The sequence below is a fragment of the Mytilus californianus genome, unplaced genomic scaffold (genome assembly GCF_021869535.1).
Source record: "Mytilus californianus isolate M0D057914Y unplaced genomic scaffold, xbMytCali1.0.p SCAF_5, whole genome shotgun sequence".
Lineage (NCBI taxonomy): Eukaryota > Metazoa > Mollusca > Bivalvia > Mytilida > Mytilidae > Mytilus > Mytilus californianus.
In genome coordinates this window covers 96,539,520-96,559,724 of record NW_026262701.1, presented here as the reverse complement: position 1 = coordinate 96,559,724, position 20,205 = coordinate 96,539,520, and the positions used below count along the sequence as shown (strand labels likewise).

General features: G+C 32.8%; 1 protein-coding gene across 1 annotated transcript; it reads right to left on the bottom strand.

Annotated features, from left to right (window-relative positions):
* Positions 1-3,784: 3,784 nt before the first annotated feature.
* Positions 3,785-16,038, bottom strand: LOC127700298 (uncharacterized). Its single transcript, XM_052203715.1, has 10 exons — positions 15,813-16,038; positions 15,203-15,271; positions 14,111-14,333; positions 11,713-11,757; positions 11,163-11,236; positions 10,378-10,600; positions 7,665-7,703; positions 6,908-6,981; positions 4,688-4,913; positions 3,785-3,993 (listed from the first exon to the last, which is right to left on the bottom strand). Exons 2-10 carry the CDS (start codon positions 15,269-15,271, stop codon positions 3,929-3,931), a joined length of 1,038 nt encoding a protein of 345 aa, XP_052059675.1. The 5' UTR covers positions 15,813-16,038; the 3' UTR covers positions 3,785-3,928.
* Between the last annotated feature and the right edge of the window lie 4,167 nt (positions 16,039-20,205).

Below are 20,205 nucleotides of genomic sequence, written 5' to 3'. Positions count from 1 at the left end.
TATTTCATCAAAAATTGAATTCTTGGGGTTCTTTGATATGCAGATTCTAGCAATGTACATAGATTCTGGATATTGGACCATAATAGGTAAATGTCCAATTTCAAATTTTTCTATTCTTTGACCACATTTATTTTGTGTCACAAACCTATGCTGTATCAAATATTCATAATCCAAATTCAGAGGTGTTTCAAGCTTAAATGTTGTGTCCATACTTGCTCAACTGTTTAGGGTTCGACCTCTGCAGGAAAATCCGGTTTGCTGTCTCTCTGACAGCCTCTAGTTTTTTCTTATTTTTCCATTGCATTGTTAGTTTGTCTTTGACTAACGAGTTTGAATATCCCTTTGGTATTTTCCTCCTCTCTTCTACTCTCTCAATATCTACTTATTCATTCTTCTATTTTTATATTATAATCTTGTTCAGCCGATAGGCAGTGCAGTTCCAGTTTATATTCTTGTTTAATTTTCTCAAATCAATAGAATTATTTTCTTTGAATTCTGATAAAGGACACATTATCAAAATACTTCCCTTTTAAGCACTAAAAAAATGCATGAACTATTTATAATGTTTTGCACGTTTTCTACGAGGATGCTACTGATTATAAGTACACTAGAAAACGTTTTGGTATAAAGCTTAATTGAAAAAAATCAAAATATAACCTGAATTTCTATGTTCTTTACTGTTTGCTTCAATATTCATCTCTCTCCGCTTGTTGACCGATGCAATTTACTTATTTGTTTTAAGAGCATACATTTATACATTTTTTGCCCTGGTTGCATAGAAGCAACGGGCTTAAAATAATGTGATATCAGGTGGGCTGGAATAATTTGGTACCTACCCTTCTATCAACTCCTTTAGTTTCAACCTAGAACGCGGAATTTTTCTAAAGAAATTGCAGTTATTCAAGTTGTGCTCCTTCTTTGATGGAATTGTTTGAGGAATTACACTTTTCCAGACTTGCAAACTAAGTCATTTTCATCAAAATGTACGACTGACGGTACTAATTTTGTTGTATCAATCTTTGCATTTTTCATCTAAGATCGTTGAAACCTCACAGAGACCTTGCACACATATTATAGTTGTGAATCTGCTATTACATAATTGTTCGAGATTTTTTCCATTTTGCCTGAATAAGGAGCTCAGTTTTTGCAGGAAAATTTTCAAAAGATTGTATCATTTTTGTGGAATGAATTCCTTCTACAGTTCCAAACTCAGATCCTTGAAATTTCATGAACAAATTGTACACATATTACAGTTGTGGACCTGCAATCACAGAATTGTTTGCGGATTTTCCAAAGTTTACATATTTTTTAGCAAAATTTTCTTGTATGTTTGTGTAGTAAACACTTTCTTAAGTTTTCAACCCAGTTCATAGAAATATTGCACACATACATGTATTTAAGTTGTGCACCTGCCAGTATGAATTGTTTGAGGAAGTAGTTCCCCATGGTTTCCAAACTTGGGGCCTTATTTGTATCCTTTAGAAAAAATATTCAAGTGATGGTACTAATTTGTGTAAATTAACTCATACAGTTTTTTACCCAATCACAAAACGATTGCACATGAATTGAAGTTATGCATATGATTTTAATATGGAATTGTTTCAGAATATTTTCCTTATCTTTTTAATTTGGAACTTGGTAATTTTTCGACAACTTTTTAGCTCACCTGGCCCGAAGGGCCAAGTGAGCTATTCTCATCACTTGGCATCCGTCGTCGTCGTTAACTTTTTACATTTTGAACTTCTTCTAGAGAACCACTGAATGGAATGAACCCAAACATGGCATGAATGTTCTTTATGAGGTGTTGACCAAGTGTTGTTACTTTGAAGCCGATCCATCATCCAAGATGGCCGCCAGCAGGGAACTTAGTTTAACATAGGACCCTAAGGGAAATACATACAAATGTCTTCTTTTAGAGAATCACTGAATGGAATGAAACCAAACATGGCATGAATGTTCCTTATGATGTGTTGACCAAGTGTTGTTACTTTGAAGCCGATCCATCATCCAAGATGGCTGCCAGCAGGGGACTTAGTTTAACATAGGACCCTATGGGAAATACATACAAATGTCTTCTTTTAGAGAACCACTGAATGGAATGAAACCAAACATGGCAATAATGTTCCTTATGAGATGCTGACCAAGTGTTGTTACTTTGAAGCCGATCAATCATCCAAGATGGCCGTCAGCGGGGGACTTCGTTTAACATAGGACCCTATTGACAATACATTCAAATGTCTTCTTTTAGGAAACCACTGAATGGAATGAACTCAAACATGGCATGAATGTTCCTTATGAGGTGTTGACCAAGTGTTGTAACTTTGAAGACGATCCATCATCCCAGATGGCCGCCAGCAGGGAACTTAGTTTAACATAGGACCCTAAGGGAAATACATACAAATGTCTTCTTTTAGAGAACCACTGAATGAAATGAAACCAAACATGGCATGAATGTTCCTTATGAGGTGCTGACCAAGTGTTGTTACTCTGAAGCAGCTCCATCATTGTTTTCATCCAGGTTCTTGAAAATTAAAAGAATGATTGCACAGAGGTCGAAGTAGTGGTCATTTCATTATTATGTTGTTAAAAGATTTTCCCTCTTGATCACTTTCTATTTCTTTGTATTTAAATGTTTATTTCAACTGATTAGCAATCGTTTAAGTCTAATTTTGTGGTACCCGTCAATTTGAATCTTTTTTTTTAGTCCCCTACCGACGAAGTCGAAGGGGACCTTCGGTTTGCACTCCATCTGTCTGTCTGTCTGTCTGTCCATCCGTCAGTCCGGGAAATCAGTTTTCCACACTTTTTTTCTTAGTGCTTGAAGATGTTGATTTGATATTAAGTGTAATGTTTTATCATGACAAGTTACAGATAAAGTTTGAATTTTGTTCTAGTCTGACGATTTTGTGCAGAGTTATGGTCCTTGCACTTAGAAAATTCACTCATATAATCAGTTTTCGGCACTTTTTTTGTCATACTTGAAGATATTGAATTGATGATTGGTATATAGTTTTATCATGACAAGTTACAGATCAAGTTCGAATTTTGGTCAGGTCTTATGATTTTGTGCAGAGTTATGGTCCTTTGACTTAGAAAATTCACTCAAATAATCAGTTTTCCTCACTTTGTTTCGTCATGCTTGAAGATATTGACTTGATATTTGTTATATAGTTTACACCATGACAAGTTATAGATCAAGTTAGCATTTTGTTCCAGTACAATGAATTTTTAACCGGTAGGGGACTATGTATTGCCAGGTAATACTCACAGAATGCTTGTTTAATTTCCTTTTGTAAATACAACAAAAAAGCTAACATTACGTTGATAACAGTAATTGCTACTATAAATTGAAGCATTGACATTGGCAGTGGTACATATATGACAAAATGTTCACATTTTGTTTAAACATGTCTGATGTTTGAGCATGTTGATTTTACAACCTTAAAAATGAAACCTTAACCAATCAAAATCAACATTACAAAATAATAATGAGGCAATTATTAAAATATATTTCTAAATACTGACAAAATGTTAATTTGGGGATTAAAGGAGAGCCTAAATATACCAAAAGGACTATTCACACTCATAAGTCGAAAACAAACTGACAATACTGGCTAAAAACGAAAAACGATCAAAAGACAAATAACAGTATACAAAACACAACATAGAAAAATAAAGACTGAGCAACACGTACCCCACCAAAAACCGGGGGTGATCAAAGGTGCTCCGGAAGGGTAAGCAGATCCTTCTCCACATGTGATGGAATTGTCCTTCTTTCCAAAACTTGAAACTAAAGGTGTTTATTTGTTTTTAAAGATGTGTATAAACAGACATGCAATTGATGCAAATATAAAAAAAAAAATAAAATATGAAATATGAAGTACATTAAATATAACATGAACAGAACATTCTTATTTTCTAAAAATTCTCATGATATTTTATTCTTGAATTTGAGCCTCCTGTTCATTTTCCGCCTTTTCAATGCATCCTTTCCTGTTAAAAAGAAACAAACATAATTTCACTTTTATAGAGTCAATTACATATAATTTGCACCCTTTATTCTGACCAAATGTTGTTTAAGTTTCCCCTCGTGTAAACATCTTTGATATCATTTCATGTACATTTATCTTTTTTTTAAGCAAAATTCATGTAAATCAGGAGCTCTACGCTGTCGTAGCTCTTGGTTGACCCCGTTTGAAGGTTATAAGTTTTCTACTGTTACTCCAATATTTGTCTGTCTTTTTTACGTCTTGATTTGAAATGTTTGAAGTGTCGTCGGTACAGCATCTGTTCTTTTAGTTATGTAATCAAAATATTTGATCCAATAAATATTTGTCTATAAATATGCTGTCATTGTTGCCAACCAGTTATTACAAATACTTAGTGATTGTTCATAAATTCTACTAATAATATATACATTTATTATGACCACCTTTAAGGGCTACGTTTGTAATGGTGAGAAATTCCATTGTTACTTTTCACCTTCCTGTGTATATTATTCGACAAACAGTCACTACTTCTGTGATAGTATCATCAATAAATTATGACTGCATAGATTTAAGATTTGGTTTCCTCAGATGTTTGTTTAGTCTGTTCTATTCTGAACCTTCCCTGATGCTTAGTATGTGATGTTCTCAAACATATAATTAATTATTCACAATCTTGTGTATGTGTGAAAAATACAAACCATGAAACACAAACAATTTAGGAAGTGTAAATTGTCCACATCCAAAAGAATTGTAAGCTGCAACTTTCACTTGATAGGTCATACCAAACTGGAGCCCTTCTTTGTAGTGGGATGTTGTAGAGTTTTCGTGGATAACACATCTGTGGTATTCTGAAGTGCTTGGAACGGTTTTACGGAACGCGACAATATAGCCATCAACATTCTTCATGTCAACATTGTCAGGAATCTGAACAAAAACATTGAAAGTTTTCAATTTTAGTCCTTTTTAAGGAAATGCCTGTACCAAGTCAGGATTATGACAGTTGTTTTCCATTCGTTTGATGTGTTTGAGCATTTGATTTTGATATTTGAAAAGGGACTTTCCGTTTTGAATTTTCCTTGGGAGTTTTTTTTTATTTTTTGCAATTTGGATTGAAATGACACTCAAAATGATTGATTGATTGATTGATTGATTGATTGATTGTTGGTGTTTAAAGAGACTTTCAGCATCAATGACTTTATCTAGGCGGCCAGTTTTTGTCTCGCCTTGACAGAGTAAAAAAGCAAGACACAGATATGCTGTTTCCAGTGTCGGCGGCGGCGGCGTCAATAATGTATTAGTTTGTGAATAGGTCTAGTTTATGGTGAACCACTTTTGGTAGGTAAATGATGTTTGGTATGCAATTGTATTAGCATTGGTACATCTCATTTCCTTTAGAGATTATTTGGCCCCGCCCCCTCAGTCATAGTCTATTGACTTTGAAACTTTTGCTTAGTTTACATGTATTAGTTTGTGATTGGTCATTTTATGGGGAACCACTAGTGGTAGGTCAATGATATTTGGTATGCAGTTGTATTAACATTGGCATATCTGATTTTCATGAAAATTATTTGGCCCTGCCCCCTCAATCATGGTCTATTGACTTTGGAACTTTTGCTAAGTTTACATTTATTAGTTTGTGATTAGGTGAGTTTAAGGGGAACCATTAGTGGTAGGCTAACGATAATTGGTATGCAGTTGTATAAGCATTAGCACATCTCATTTCCATGGAGAATATTTGGTTCTTACCCCTCACTCATGATCTATTGACTTTGAAACATTTTCTTAGTTTATATGTATTAGTTTGTTATTAGATCAGGTAAAGATAAACCACTAATATTAAGTCAATGATATTTGGTATGCGAATGTATTGGCGTTTGCAAGTCTCATTTCCACGGAGATTATATAGCCCCATTCCTTCATCATGGTTCACTGACTTTGAAACTTTTACATAGTTTACAAGTTAATGTAGTTTTTTTTTAAAGGGAACGACTTATGCTATGTCAATGGTATTTGATATGCAGTTGTATTAGCATTGGCACATCTCATTTCCATGTAGATTGTTTAGCCATGCACCTTCAGTCATGGTTCATTGAATTTGAATATTTGCATAACTTACATGTTACAGTATTGCTATTTTAATTTCAACATTTGCAATATCAAAATAACAAAAAGGCGAGACATATCTCTGTGTTTATAGTTTATTATTGTCTGAGGAAACCGGATTGCACAGAGAGAACCACCGACCTTTGGCAGGGAAAGCTTGCAATTTTGATGCAGTATATGAACAATTTAGACATCACAAAGGCCCCACAATTAAAAGGAGTACAGAAAAAAACAGATATCAAATAAATATGTACATGCATACCAATTGAGAGCAGTTTGTATGAAATAAAACACTCAAAGATTTTTATAAAAGGCATCAGTTGTCAAAAAGAAAGGATGAACAGTAAAATTTAACAAATCACCAATTCCTTTATTAAATACATCAATCATCATGTTATTCAAGACACTAAGAGGTTCCTTCCATTTCAAACTTTTCTCTCCATTAGGCGGATTGGCAGAATGAACGTATTGATACTAGTCTTTGATCTCCGTTGTATAATAGCTTCCCTTAATCCGGTATAGAATATGAAGTATTAGGAGATTCGTATTTAGACAGCGGTAACTTCTCCCCCATAAATAGCCTGCATCCATATCAAACATCGAGCGGATTTTGTGTTCACCTCTTTCATGTTTTTTTTCACATTTTCAACCTTATCTTCTTTTCTATTCAATGTGTTTTGTCTTGGATAGCTCAATCATTAAGTATATTAATATTATATATTACAATTCGAAGAACTAAAATTTATGGTAATAATATATACATCTATAACTAGCATATACATTTGTGATATTATTCAAATAGTGTAACAACGAACCTTCCATCTGACAAAAACTCCCGGATGACCCATTACATTACATATTCCTGTTATTACTGGGGTAAATGTTGGCGCTGCAAGAATAAAACAGTAATTGAAAAAGCTAGCAATTTCAGAAGTTTGATACGAAATTTATGTTTCTTTATAACCATTAAATAGCTTTACGATTTAATCTGATGTATAATGCATATTTTGAACATTAGGTCTTTTACTGTCAATTTTGTTAAGCGTTATATTGCAGCATCTAGTATCTTACGCTATCTTATTGAGATTTTTACTGTCATAGATAAACCTTGTACATAAAGATACATGATGATTTTTTGCTATTGTTGCGAAAGAAACCAGTTGCTTGCGCACCTGAAGAAAATACTCACTTTTCAGACAGACACTGTGCACAGCATATGGTATCTGTTCCCAGGGATAAAAAATCTTATAAAACTTTTCAAAATATAATTTAGAAAATAACATGGTCATATAGTTCTTCAACTATTTCTGTTCTTATACATCCTTGATTTCCAAATTTTCGGCGTTGAGCGTTCCTGGTGCATGTAAACACAAAAAAGCGCTTCGGAAGCATGAACTTGATAAAGTGTTTGTTTTCATTGTTTATGTAATGCAAACGAAATCAATTACTTATTGCATGCTAACTGAGAGTTATATGCGCTGACGAAACTAAAAATATAAATAGGAAAGTGTATAGTTATTCATAAACTGATACATTTTATTTTATTTTTGTCTTAGTATCAGTATAACTAACCTCCTATTTCTGTCATTTTCTGAGGTTGTTGACTTTCAACTGCAGGGAGATAAATGAAATACAATATTAAAAAAGTTACTTAAACGGAAAGAATAGATCAGTATTTCTATAGATGTGATGCCATCAAAAAATTTAAACATTTAAGATTTTACGCTGCAGGATAAAATGGGCTTGTTGTTAATTCTGTCAAAATTCATACTAACACTGTGTCGGTACAATTTCTAATGGAGAATGAATTTCAGTCCATAAACCACCCAGTATCTATGCAATTAATCGTCCCTCTGTCTCAGGTAATTTTGACTTTAAGTTTGCTTTTTTCTCTCTTTGGATTTCATGATAAACTCCAAGTCAGGAATATGACAGTTGTTTTCCATTCGTTTAATGTGTTTGGGCTTTTAATTTTGCCATTTTTCTACTATACAGTTTTACGAATGTATGGCTCTGACTCAAAGCAAAAACAGCTAAGGTTTGATGAACTTGCATAAAAGGGAGAATATACCAAGAAGGTAATTATGAAACGATAATAACATACTAGTGACACCCGCTGTGTTATAGTCTTGTTAAATACATTGATGAGTTATATCACGTGATAACAAGATAATTATTCAGCTATTTCATTTATATGATTTTTAGTTTAAAGCACCTATATGAACAGGATTTGTTTGTTTATACACAGTTTTGATTTAGAAGAAAAACCGACAGGGTTAGAAAATACAAATAATAACACCATTACAAACACAATTCCATTTTAATATTCTTGTCATGGTGACCTACCGAATTAGACTGTTTACCGGATTTGTAATAACATAAGCAACACGACGGGTGCCACATGTGGAGCAGGATCTGCTTACCCTTCCGAAGCACCTGAGATCACCCCCAGTTTTTGTTGGGGTTCGTGTTGCTTAGTCTTTAGTTTTCTATGTTGTGTCATCTGTACTATCAATTGTCTGTTTGTCTTTTTATTTTTGGCCATGGCGTTGTCAGTTTGTTTTCGATCTATGAGTTTGACTGTCCCTCTGGTATCTTTCGCCCCTCTTTTAGAAAATACATAAAATAACACCATTACAAACTCAATCCCAATTTTATATTCTAGTACGTGTCTACAATAAAACAAATCTATTCTATTTTTAGAAATTTACCGGTGATAATATAAACGTCACAAAAAATACGTCAGTTTTTGTGGCATTCGTGTGACGCACAGTTTATAATTCGTTTGTGGTGTATTGGCGTAAATTCATGGGAGGTGTCCGTTGTTATTCTGTGGTTTACATGTTGTAATGTACTATTACATTATATATGTATGTATTTCAATCTCTGTCCCGAGTGTTTTTGCGTTTATTTGTACTGTATTCCTGTCACGTAATGTTGTCATTTTAGCGGTATTTTAAACATTGTCATATAAGCGGGAGGTTTGGCTAGCCGTAAAACCAGGCTCAACCCACCATTTTTTCTTAAAATGTCCTGTACCAAGTCAGGAATATGGCAGTTGTTATCAAATAGTCCGTTTCATGTATGTTGGCGTTTGTTTTTTGTTTCAATTCAGTGTTTCTGATGTTCCGTTGTTTTCCTCTTATAGTTGATGTGTTTCCCTCGGTTTTGGTTTGTGACCCGGATTTATTTTCGCTTAATCGATTTATGACTATTGAACAGGGTATACTACTGCTGCCTTCATTAGGTATCTTACAATAGCGCATTGTCTAACCTTTGATATATCATCAAATTAAAAAACCATTGATACATGACAGATGACGTATTGTGATGGTTCGTGTTGGTCAATCTTTAGTTTTCTGTGTTTTGTTTTGTTTCTGTGTTTATCTTTTGGTCGTTTTTTTGTCTTTTTGTCGACTTATGCATGTTACGAGTTAGAATATCCTTTTGGTATCTCCAACATCTCTTTTAGGAATGAAAGAACAAGTGTTGCAAGATAAAAGATATATAAACAAGAATTTTGCTAAACATAGGGAATATATAAGCACTACAAAACACACAACTGAAGAACTAAAGCAGAAGTAAAATAAACCCCTTTTAACTAGAGGTGATGCCAGGTACTTTGATCGAGTAACCAGTTTCTCATCCGTCGTGTTACTCATTGCAAGTAAACTTTCGATTATAAGTCACTATCGGCGATGTCATAATCGAGGAAAAAGGACATGATTTTGATACAAGTAGAGAAGGTCATATGTGACTAAGATACTCCATAACGGTCGACCAAATCATGACATTGCCCGTAAAGTTTAGGAAATGATGAGTAACCTTGGTTCTTTTACTTCCTTGTAACGAGCAACCCTCTATAAAAAATAATTATAAGAAAAGTAGGCCCTTAAATATCTTATAAACTAGGCATTATGTACTCCACATGCAGACACTGCTAAAATGTTTCTACACAGAAATGGTTTAGCTCTCGACTGGTATTCATTGTTAATTTCTAGATGTAAGCAAAGATATGAAGTGTACTGAAATGTATCAGTGGAATACTTTATTTCAAGTTCAGTGGGATAAATACGATCAAATTAGTTATGAAACTTTGAAATGTTCAGTAAAATAATTTCATTCATTTAGCGGAATGTGAAGTGGAAGGTTCATACAAGATTCTTTTTCATTTTTCTTTAGATGCACCTGTATGAAGTCTGACTCATAACAATAAAGGAACCCAGTTGATTCTCATAGGAATATATGATCTTTCAAATCACACATCCATCACCACAATTCTTACCTCCAGTCCGCACAATAACAGGTACTGAAAATAAACCAGTTCCCTCATTAGCACAAGCTGCAACTTTTACTTCGTACAATGTACATGGCTTAGTTCCAGTAATTGCATGACACTTGGTATTCATACCAGGTACCATTTTTTCTTTATACTGGGTATCCAATCCACATCTTTTGTAGGCGACAACGTATCCTTCTATTATAACATTAGACACATCTAAAGGAACCTACAAAATAATAAGGCACAAATACACGAGAGAGCAAAACATATGTATGATATTGATGTCAGTGGGGTTTCTGTGATAACTTCATCAGATACTCTCAAAACAAAAGCTTTGAAGCCTTACACAGAACAACATCTCGGTTTATTACTCAAAAGAAATATGAAACTAATTATCCCTCAGGAAAAGAGACCTGAGATGATCTTAACTGTTCTTTTCGTTGTCGTCTTAGATTCGGAGCTCTTAAGCCTTCCTTAAATACTTATTCTGTTTTTTTGTCTTTAAAAAGAACACAAGCCATATTTTAACGCAAGAAAAAGCAGGGCAAAAGGTATTCTGATCACGGATATGATACCTGCAATCGCGATTCTAAACATAATGTTCATCATAACTTTTATATTAGCTAGTATTAAATTAAAACTTGAAAAAAAACTAATCAATATAAAAATAAGAAGATGTGGTATGATTGCCAATGAGACAACTCTCCACAAGAGACCAAATAACACAGAAGTTAACAACTATAGGTCAAGCCAGTTTGTTTTGAAATACCGAATACAATTGTACCTACTCTCCATTTCAGATGTAGCCCTTTGCCTTCATTCAATGACTTTGTCTTAGTTATCTTAGGTTTTGGTAGAAGTTCTGGAAAATAATATTTATAATATTGATATTGATGGTTTACAATGATTGTACGTATGTGCCCGCAGAAGCGGCATAACTTAGAATATGATTGAATTCGTTAATTGCATTTGGTTTGACGATAAAATATGTTTAAATTTGTAAATGTAGTGAAGATTTTTCCCGACAAACAGGAGGTAATTAAAGTATAAAACATGTTCCAATGCTAAAAACAAATTTATTATATATGTTTTCACCGTTTGTATCTGGCTGAATAGTCCCAGTTTGTATGTTATGATAAATTTATCAAGAGTATTGGCGTATTGGCTCACTTCAGAGAAATGAACTACACATGGATTTATTGTGTCAATATTGCAAGAAATTGATACCCTTAGATTATAAACACTATGTTTGGCAAAAAGTTTGCTTATTATTGATGATGTTATCAAATTATTATCCTAATGTCCTGACTACAGTTTAACCATAAATAAAATACAAACCTCTAATATCACTACATCCTTGACTCCTATTCACGTCTAAATAATCTGGAAACAAAGAAAACGCATTTGAAAGTGGCACCCATTAGTACTGTAATAGGATATGTTATGAAAGCTAATGAATAGATTTTATCAACAGAAAGAGCATACGCCTGATACCAAAGTATCAAATTAGTAACAATAAATGAACAGAACAAGCATGTTTTATCAAATAAACACAATCACAATTAAATGATAACCTATTTGCGATTTTTTAAATTTCAACGGGCGACACAACACTCTACAGATTAGGATGTAGTTCTTAGTGATACGTTGGCTAAAATATTAACAAACTGCAAATAAGCTCAAGAAACAATTGTAAAAGTTACAAAATAAAATTCCCCGCAGCGTTAAAAACCAAAAAGATTAACATTTCGCGTTCTTGTGATCAGTCCGTCATTTAACTGAAGTATAGATGTAGTCTTGACATACAAAGATATTTAAGACAGACATACAGATACCAGAAACATACTAATGTATACACAGGCCAGAGTCTGAGCTTGTTTTGCTATATGATATATAAACTAAACTGACGAAAAAGGTCATTTATTCAAAATCATAAAATGCAAAACATACATTTTGCAAATAAAACATTTGACATAAAAGTTCATAATTAATATTAAATTATAATACATAATTAATACGAAATTACATCAACTAAAACCATATCAATGAAATAAATGACAAGGAATAGCAAAGGTTGGGAGAAAAATCTGCCCCACTAATAAACATATATACACATCTTCTTCTAAAGATAAAATTAAGGGAGGTATGCGGGTGGGAACTTTTCAAAAATTGTTTGATAAGAATTACAAGCTAACAAGTCAAAAGCTGATGATAAAAAGAATTGCCCACAGAGCACATACACGTGAGCTCGTGCTGACCCCACACGATCATAGTGAAATTTCTCTACACGTGAAAACATGTTATCTAATTTCAACAATTTATCGTTTAATTAAGGATAACAAATCTGACCCATTGACCTTTACAAAGACATCATAAATTTACAGTATAAATAGCTCCCTCTTATTTTAAGTCTGAGTAAGAAACAATACAGAATTAATCTTCCCTGCTGTCTTAAATGATTTTATTCAGCTTTTCGTTTAGCAAATAAAATTGGTTTTAAAAAAAGATCTTCAAAGATGCTAGGCTTACAATTTCGTACGCCAGGCGCACGTTTCGGTTAAATATGACTCGCAAGTTGCCCTCGAATTAAAACAGTAGGTAAGCCAATCAAAAACGCTTTTGCAGAAAAATTACAAATGGAAAATTCCACAAAGTTGTACCGAATCTGGCTAGGGCCATCTATGCCTCGGGATAAACAAAACCTCATGGTTTTGAACTACATGCATTTATGAAAAGCAAATGATAAGATAGTGACACTCGGGTGATGTGTTTTCCAATGGAATATGAAAATTATATGATAAATGAAAAACTAATGCAAAGTGTATGATAATAAGTCACCATACAAGAAACTATTAAGAAATAAGGTTGCAACTCCCTCAAACTAAGTTGACCTTAGATAAATTTGACTATTTTTATGCCCCTTTTGGTCTTATAGCCTTTCATGAGTTTGGTCTTATACAATCTTGGCATCTATATGTTTGGTGTTCCAAAAACACATGAATAATCACATAGTCTTAGAATTTCAAGACTTGCAGATGACACTACCTTCCTAAAATCTAAACAAGGAGTAAGCCTGGCATTTAATAAAATTTAAACATATCTTATATTATCCCCCATCATTGGTCTCTATATACATGTTGTCTTTCCGTTATGTAGTGTTTCGGCGCCTAAGAACGCGATTCTCACATTCCGAATGAAAGTATGCTTAACATGCTAAGCAAATCAAAAGCAAATGAAACAGGACGAGTAAGGACTACGGTGGATAAAATAAAACACAATTTAACAAAAAACCAAATACAAATGAAACAAAACATAAATGATTAAAGTATTTTAAACAATAGATCAAACGAACAGAAAACAAGGTCATATGTGTTGCATAATTGCTTAATATTGTTTACAAACATTAAATCATATTTGTAATGCATATTCCAATACTATTATATAATTGTTGAATTAATACAAAGGGCATTTAAATATTGGATAAAATAGTGATCAAATTATTATTTTTGCTTTGTGTGTAATTTTTTTCAATTCATATTTGAAGAAATAAAGTGAGAAAGATGGTTCGATAACAGTTAACGTACGATGAAAATACATTCCATGACAAGACACTAATACTCGTCTCATATTAAATAACCACACATTTCTCCCAAAACAAACTAAAGAAATATCAGTAAATAAATATGGACATTTTTGTTTTATGGCATTTCTAGCTGGGATTAATTACATCACCTACCAGACATACAGAGAATGACAGGGGGACAGAAATCTCCATGTTCTTTGTATCCATAAGCAGAAACCATAATATCATATTTGCTGCTAACGCGTGATAATGAAATTACATGACTGCAAGTGTGACCGCCTTTTAGACTTCTACAGCTGTAGTTGATATCTAATTCATGTCTTTTGTATGCAACAATATACCCATGGACTGTTGGCTTACAATCCTTTTCTGGAATCTGAAATACATATATGTATATCTATCCTCATTATAAATTGAATAACCAATGCGCTATTGTGATGCGTTAGAATAAACGTAACTAGTTCAGGACCGGGAATTCCGTCTAAACGTGTCTTTGTTATAATTTTGCTGGAAAAGAACATTTGGATCTGAAACTTGTAGTGTCATCCGGATGAAATACGAAATGGATGCTCTTTCTCACACGTTTTGGATCATGAGCTATGTAAAACATTTTGCTTTCCTAGTACGGAAAATGACGAATTTGCAAAGATTACAATCAACATAACCAAAGTACTGCGAACGAATAGAATGCACTACCAACGGTAAACAGCCTACATATTTCGTCAAATAACAAATGAAACGGGAGATTTTCTCAAATTCTGGATCTCAAATGTATGTAAACGAAATACGAACACATTAGACACAGTTATCCTTTAAAGTATTAATTAAAACCAAAAAGAGCTTGACAACTGGACATTGCAGTATACGCAATCGAACATTAACGAAAATCAAAGAATCTAAATGTGTTTATCCTTAGACTTCAATATCCACTATTCGTTCCCTTCGTAACAGAAGTAATCAGAGAGCATTACCTTTCTATCCCATTGACATTAACATCACCTTTCCTATATATCAAGGACTGGGTATATCTGTTCTGAACTATCTCAGCGTGAGATACTCCCTACCACAAATTTGAAGATTTCATGAAGAGAATATACTTTAGAATAAATGCTGTTCTCTCGGTTTTGTTTGTTAACTTGATTTGTCTCCTTACCGATTTACCAGATTTGAACATCGATAAACTACTGTCGCTTCAATTTCTACATTTTGATATTGAAAATGAAGATTACAAAAGGTAATTCTTACAGTCCATTCTAAGTAAATACCAGTTCCTTCATCTGTTGGACAAATCTTCAGAATACTAGGAACAAACATCTACAAATTATTAGAATACATTTACACTCATAGAAGTAAAAGGTACCAACGCGCCTTCTATATAAAACAACATCACTAAAAGGGAGTGATAAACTTGTGCATATAAAAATAAAAAAGATAGTATGATTGACATCATTCCACCAGACACCCAATGACGTAGAAGTTAAAAACTATAAATCACCGCACGGCCTCCAACAAACAAAACCTATGCCAAATAACAAGCAGTCTGTAGAAAATTTACAGTTGCTACTGGATAGTCTTACTCTTTGCAGCTTATGAGATTCTGTTATTTTCATCACCATCTATTTTCGTTTTAAACCTTATGGTGAGGATCTTTGATATAACCCAAAAATCATTTCTCGTTTGGTACATTGTTAATTATCAAAATGCTTGCAAATAAGAGCTATATTTCTGGTCTCGTTGGACTTTTTAAAAATTCTTCTTTGAAATATATTTAATCGAAACAAATTCATAAAAGACAAATATATTGTCAATTCATTTAATTTCAGCTAAAAGTATCTCGAATGAAAACTTTTCTTACCTTGATAAGAAGTATTGTGATTTAATCCATGTTGCAATATTCACAAGGCTACCAAATCATCAATTAATATTCCGACTAAATAAACCATTTAGCATTTAAATATAACGGAATGCATTGTACTAATATATGTGTGACTTGGTCAAAGTCAATATATTTACTGTAATCCATTTTAAAGTTCTGTAGTCATTACTGAATCCTTTCATAGGATTATATCTAACAACAATAAATAACCAGTCTACTGGACCGGACTGCAATATAATACTTTAATTCGATCACTATTTAAATATCAACTGATTGTATATCATATAAATCAATTGACCACTATTATTGGGATCTTTTGTTTCTGTGTTGATAACACTTTGAAGGAAGTATTTTGAAATAATTGAATCATGTTGAAAGGATTGAATCAGTTTAATTGAAGAAAAGGACTTGAATAGTGATTTACTTTGTTTATTCATATATTGCAGCTGTGTTATGTCTTATCAATTATCTTGAAAAGGATATTTTTTCTTCAAATTTGGCCACTATATACGTATACTTCATTTATGATATACCTTGAAATTTTGTAATTTTGATATTCTTCATTTATACTACCAAGGACATTGTTACTAAATATTGGCGACATTTAATCCAAGGCAGGTCTAGCACTAAATATATCCACTCCTAAATATATCCACTCCTATACTCTTCAAATCCTACAAGTTAAAATTGTTAACTAACTCCCGTGTTATCAATAAACCTTACACTTAAGTCGATAAAAAGTAAAATAACAAAAATAAAGCAAAATTCAAAAAGGAAAGTCCCTTATCAAATTGCAAAATCAAAAGCCCAAGCACATCAAACGGATGGAAAACAACTGTCATATTCCTGACTTGGTACAGGCATTTCCTTGTGTAGAAAATGGTGGATTAAACCTTGTTTTATAGCTAGCTAAACCCTCACGTGTATGACAGTCATATAGCATTCCATTATATTGACAACAATCTGTGATCAAAACAAACAGACATAATAGGTAAAAATGTAAATCAAAGCATCGTTGATGTTGTGATCCAGCCATATCCATAGCTAGTCTGATATTCTTTCTGACCATACATTTTTTTCAATATTTTTTTTTATATATTATATTCATCAGAAAAATACATTTCCTATATTCAAATTTAAATGTACAAATAAACCTAATGCTGAGATATATCCAATTACTGTTGGATAGCAATTTAACGGGATATAAATGTAGAACAAACAAATAAATTTTATTGCAGAAAATGCTCAGGTAAGAGTTATGCAATTTTGTTTATTGTTTCAACCAAATTTCTGATCATTGTAACTAATTAATTAGAATTTGATTATTGACTTATGTCAGATGATAATGACACTGATTTTATAAGTGAAATAAAATTTGCTTGGATTTTTTTTTATACATTTTTTTTTCATTTTTTGTCTTTTCTTTTAAAAAAACACACATCTGATTAATCATTCAGCTAGCTAGAAAAATTAACAGAATATTTCAATGTAGTGTAGATAAAAATAAATAATACATTTGTAGGTTTACTATTGAGGTCAAGAATGTGTGTATTCAGTTAGGTGTGTAATAAATTGTGTCTATTTAATTATGTAACAGGTCATGAGATATTAACTGTGGTGAATTAAGACTGGGATTGTTTCCAATTAATACTTACACCTTTGAGTTTGAGTGTAATTATTTGAAAATCATGAGTCTTGACAGTTGATAATCGTACTGACTCTTACTGGACTATGGAAAGAATTGGAGTAATACCATTTCAAAAAAGTGTGGGAATCAACTACTTAGATATATTAATACACAAGTTAATCCAAATTTCACTGAAATAATAACTTACACAAGCATAAGATACTAACATAATCCTTTCAAAAGTCTTATCAACTGATTCAATTGATGTACAAATACTTTTTCAAATTAATTCATAAATAGTAAATCATTATTAATTTTGATTTACAAAGGAACTATATGCAAGTGTATATCTAAAATAAAAGGGTTGTTCGACCAATCTTTTCTTAATATAAGGGCAAATAACATGTCAAAAGTTGGCAGTTGATGATTAAAATGGTGTAGAAAGTTTCTGCAAGTCATAAAAACACATAATTAGTTTCATGATATGTCTTCAGCTCGGTATTCTGCACCATCTCCAAAACCAGAGTGCTCGCATAGATCCAGCATGACTGAATCAATCAAAGTACTGAAGTACTGAACATCGGATGACTGCAAGTTCTTGTGGATGGTCACAAGCACTTGTCTCAGAAAAAAAATCACATCTCTATACTTGAAAGTGAGGTTAATGTACAGATGTAATTTTTTTTTCTTAGACAAGTTCATGCGTGGATGATAAATAAATGACAGGGAATTCAACCTCACCGTAATAAATATGATATTGAAGTGATACAAATCAGTATACTCTGGTTTGTTGTTATATATTATATTAATATTTGTATATTACAGTTACATGTATATATAATTTTCATCCATTTGTATATCATTCTATTCTACTAAATTAATAATAGTGCAGTGCAAGTGCATGGTTGACACTCTTCTGTAATAATTCGATTTTTCTAATAGATTGGATTTGAGTAGGCATTCATATTTTCCCGCCAAACTTTCAATATCCCATGCAGAGTTATCGGTCCTTGAGAGAGAGCGAGGACCGATAACTTTGCATGGGAGATTGCAAACGTTCTTGAGATATTCTTCCGCATCCGTTAACACACATTTTCTGTACATGTGCATAGATATTAAATTTTTTTTACTTATATATATATATTCCTAATGACAAAACATTTTCATATTATTAAAATAAATTTATGTTCCAAAAAAAATATTTTTAGGAGTATCCATTGAAAAAATGAATTTATAACAAGCGATAAGGAATGTTATTTTCACTCGATAATGTCCGCGTATTTATCATGTTTATAGATCGGTTACAATCCCAACACGAAAGTTACGTAATGGAAATCTAGGCGACAGCAATACACCGGAATGCCTTCACGGTCATCCGATGTAAAAATTGTGGTGCAGCAGTCAACATTGTGTAATAATCTTAATCACTATAAAAATAAAAAACTATTGAAACAAAGAAAAACAAAATGGCATATAGACACTCTTATAGACAAAGTACATAAGCAAAAATGAAAGACAAGAATACAAAAATGACCATAGCACAATAACACAATGGCGGGATTTATAACTACCTAGCCACGCCAAAAGTATATACCAAAAATGGAGTAAACAGTAAAGGTTAAAATATACACAGACAAATAAAAGGAACACCATAACACGTGATTTAAATGATAAACTTCGTCAGTACCTAGAATCTATACTTCAAGACTATCATGTATTATTTGTGAAGTTGATATCTATCAACTAGGTCTTGGTATCTTCCGATGAACTTTTTTTTAGAAAAAAGGACGAGACGTTTTTTGACATAACCCTGGTTCATAAACTTTCTGCTCAGACGCTTGTGACGTTTGATAAAGTCTGAGTAGCAGCTGCAAGCTCTTGAATACCGAATGAGTTGGGAAATGTATATCCCATATGCAGGTGAAGTTCGTATATTGCTGCTAAGGTGGGGAAATTTATAATTTCAAAATTAGAATCGTCTCGTTTGTCATAGATTCTGGTACTGAGATGATCACTGATGTCAAGTTCTAGATATAAGTTTAAAAATGAGGCGGAGGAAGCCGTGCCTGTTGTTTCTTTAATTTCTAGTTCTGGAAGATATATTGTTGGAACCCAATCAGAAAAGTTTGGATTGTTAATGGAAAGAACATCATCAATATATCTGAATGGGAAATTAAATGAGCTGGCTTCTTTGATCTCCTTGTTTTGAAAAGTGTCTGAAGGAACTCCAACTCATATGAAAATGAGAAGAGGTCGGCAAGGATAGGCGTATAGTTCCTTCCCATAGGGATGCCGACAATTTGTTGAAAAAGTCTGCCTATATTCAACAAATAAAAACAACCCATCATTTATATACGGCAGACAAAAAAATATTAAGGTAATGACAACGTAATTGGAAAACAAAGGGTGGAAGTGGGTCCATGCAAGACAAAACTGACCGTGTAAAACATAACACATATACCGAAGGAGTAGTGTTGTATACTCTACAATTCTTCATTTGGACTGTTGCTGAAAGGAATACACCATGATCAGCAATAAACATATTGAAAAAGAGGGACGAAAGATACCAGAGGGACCTATACACTCGAGACTTGTGTAGACCAAACGCACGTCTGGTGAACAAAATTATAAGCCTTGTATCTTTGATGAGTTTTTTTCTCAACTCTCAAAAAGAAATATTTAAACCAAAGAAACATAGAATGAGAAGTTCGAAAGGTATATCATCGCTCCTTGGTAGCAGATAAT